The sequence below is a fragment of the Cynoglossus semilaevis genome, chromosome 6 (genome assembly GCF_000523025.1).
Source record: "Cynoglossus semilaevis isolate Cse_v1.0 chromosome 6, Cse_v1.0, whole genome shotgun sequence".
NCBI lineage: Eukaryota > Metazoa > Chordata > Actinopteri > Pleuronectiformes > Cynoglossidae > Cynoglossus > Cynoglossus semilaevis.
The window spans coordinates 10,091,089-10,093,905 of NC_024312.1; the positions used below are offsets into that span (position 1 = coordinate 10,091,089).

Here is a 2,817-nt window from a genome sequence, read left to right on the forward strand (position 1 = left end):
TTTGGTTGGTGTGGGGGGGGGGGGGGGGGGGGGGGGGGGGGGGTTGAACCGCTATTGGTCTGATCCGTCACCTAGGACCTGTTAGCCTTGGGAGACCCTACCAGGGGCATTAAGCCCCCGACAACATAGCTCCTAGGTTCATTCGGATACTCAAACCCCTTCACCACGTTAAGGTTGCGATTCAAGGAGGGGGAAAATATAGAACCCAATCTATTTTAGTAATGAAAACCACAAGCATCAATTCTAAAATAGTAATGAAAACCACAAGCATCAATTCTTATAGATGTACCTACAATGACACCATTGACACCAAACAGGTGTCACCCTTGGCTGATGTGCTGGAATTTTGAATAGTTAGCTGTAGAAAAAAAGAAAAAGTGTTTTTGTAGGTTTGTTTAAATCAATAGTGTACACATCTGATCAGACCTAATTATTTGTATTTTTTTTTCTGAAGGGGAAACAAAAGAGGAAAACCAACAAATAAGTGAACCAGTTGAATATGAATGCAGCATGATGGAGAATTCAAATGAAACCAAGCGCCCCAGAATTCACCAGCAAAATGAGAACCAGCAGGTGAGTTCTAGAAACGTACAACTTGTTGTAAACCATGAACATTTCTGCGAGTGCAGATATAAAATTGTTTTTTTCACACTGTTGCCGATGATATTTTCTAGTATTTCGCTTTACCGCTTTACCTTTACCCATTGTCACTTTATCGTCTTCTCGTCCTTTTAAACTCTGTAAATAAATAACAACCAGATTTTGGCAAACGACTATTTTGAAGTATATGTCTAATGAGTTTCGCATGGCAACAATAAAAGGGAACAACAATAGAAGCAATTTTGATTCAGAGTGCACCTGGAGCACACGTTTTTATCCTTTCTCCACCTCCAGACTGTCCAGTGCCCTTTGTGCCAGGTTGAACTTCCAAACACACACCTTCGGCAGCATCTTACACATATGCACAGTGTGGCGCAAGATTGTGTGGACAAGATTATCAGCACAGTAAGTGTGAGTTAGCAAGTGAGTGTTTGTTGAAATTCGCATTTGTCAGGAATCTATAAATATGAATGAGCAACGTGAGCTGGTGCTACGGGGTAGAAATGTAGGGAGACAATTCCATTAAGAAGGGACCGGAGAGCCAGCAGCTTTTAATGCATGTTTGAGTAGCTCCTTGCTATCATCTTTGATGCAGTTGTGCATATTGTATGGTTGTGTTTGTGTGTGTGTTTTGTAGAGTGGAAGGGAGAATTTGAACTGAGTGTACGAGGGAAAAGCCAGTCTTTCTATAATGCATGTTTAAGTAGCCCTCTATTACCAGAAGTGCAGTCAAGCTAAAAAGGGGGCCCCCAGTGCTTTTTACTGTCTCTCCAACTAACAAAGACCGGTCATCTATCCACATCACCATCCTCCATCTCCCTGGTCCGTATGCTAAGTGGCCTTTGTCTCTAGTTCTCTTCGCCTCCACTTCACTGACTGCTTTTCACCCTTTCCTCCCCGCCGTTGTCACTCCCCTTTTTGCCTCTGCAGCCTGTCCTATCATTCCTCCTCTACAATCTCTCTCGCGGCCCCTCCCCTTCTGACTCTGCCAAGCTTGCTCTCAATTTCTCGCGTTACCCTTCCCTTACTCTCTCTCTCTCCAAACCATTTTGTCCATTGTCCCATTCCTCCCTCCCTTTCCTTGCTATTTCTTTTTTCATATTTTACACCCCTAGTCCCCCCCCACCCCACCCCCCAAAAAAACCATCATCTTTGTTCTCTCCCCTTCTACTGCTCCCTCCCTCTCTCATATAGTAATTGAGGTTCATTAATTCAGACTGAGGTGATGATGGCCATTATGTACCTTGCTTTCCAATTACGCTCTCTAGATTAAGCCTGACCTTCAGTTTTCTCTGCAGTGTGTGTGTGTGTGTGTGTGTGTACCTCTTCCTCTCTGTTGTAATGCAGATAAAAACTCCTAGTCTCATCTCATCTTTAGCTACCCATCCTTAACTTGGTGGTGCCGGCTGTTCACATACAGAATATACATATATATTTACTAAATTTTCTCTAGTGCTCTCAGCTGTGGAACTACAGGTTTCCCGAATAAAGAATGCATTAAAATCAAGTAATTATTCACCTCAGGGAAGGTTTTATTAAAAAACCCTTGGGGAATGTGAGAGGTTGTCATTAGAGCTGAAGGGTGAACCCAGATATTTCAACCAAGTACAAAAAAAAGGAAAAAGTGTTTAAAACAATATGAATTTGGACTCATTATATCAAATGTAAAAGTTAAAAATGTTTAATCTTTTTTGGTTAGGTCCTAGGATCCATTAACCTGCAGCCTCAACAACAGGAAGATCTACCAACTGGCTTGTGCACAGATGATACCCAGCAAAATAAAACCACAGAAAATATGAATGCAGACTCTCCTATTGCATCGGATACTTTTGACCCTGACGAGTCAGAGAAAAACAAAGGTTTGTTTAACGCATTCATTTAACGCATGATACATCTGAACAAACTGGATTAAAGGATAATTCATATCCTCTTGATTCACAACAGCCTCACTGGTGGCCTAGCTTTAGACAGATACTCCAGATTCATAGTTCATTTCCTTTGCATTTTGCAGGCACTTCAGTGGAAAACACGGCAGGAGATTTAACTCCACCGAAAGATGTCACTGCTCTGCTTACTCCACCGCTCGACGAAGGCAGACCCGCTCCTCAGTCCCCCAGTCAGATCCAGCCTTCCTTACCACACAGCTCCCCACCTTGTGACCCCCCTACCCTTTCTGATCGCCATGGTTACCGATACCGATGCAGCAGGTGCAGCCTG

The 2,817-nt window shown here is 43.1% G+C and overlaps 1 protein-coding gene across 1 annotated transcript in view; it reads left to right on the forward strand.

The window, feature by feature from the left end:
• Window positions 1–2,817, forward strand: part of LOC103380080 (zinc finger homeobox protein 3-like) — a 17,425-nt gene that overhangs the window by 8,484 nt on the left and 6,124 nt on the right. Inside the window, exons 6-9 of the mRNA XM_025056194.1 lie at window positions 455–573; window positions 895–1,005; window positions 2,300–2,459; window positions 2,612–2,817. Of these exons, the coding sequence (XP_024911962.1) occupies window positions 455–573; window positions 895–1,005; window positions 2,300–2,459; window positions 2,612–2,817 (596 nt within the window). The remainder of the gene's footprint in view (window positions 1–454; window positions 574–894; window positions 1,006–2,299; window positions 2,460–2,611) is intronic.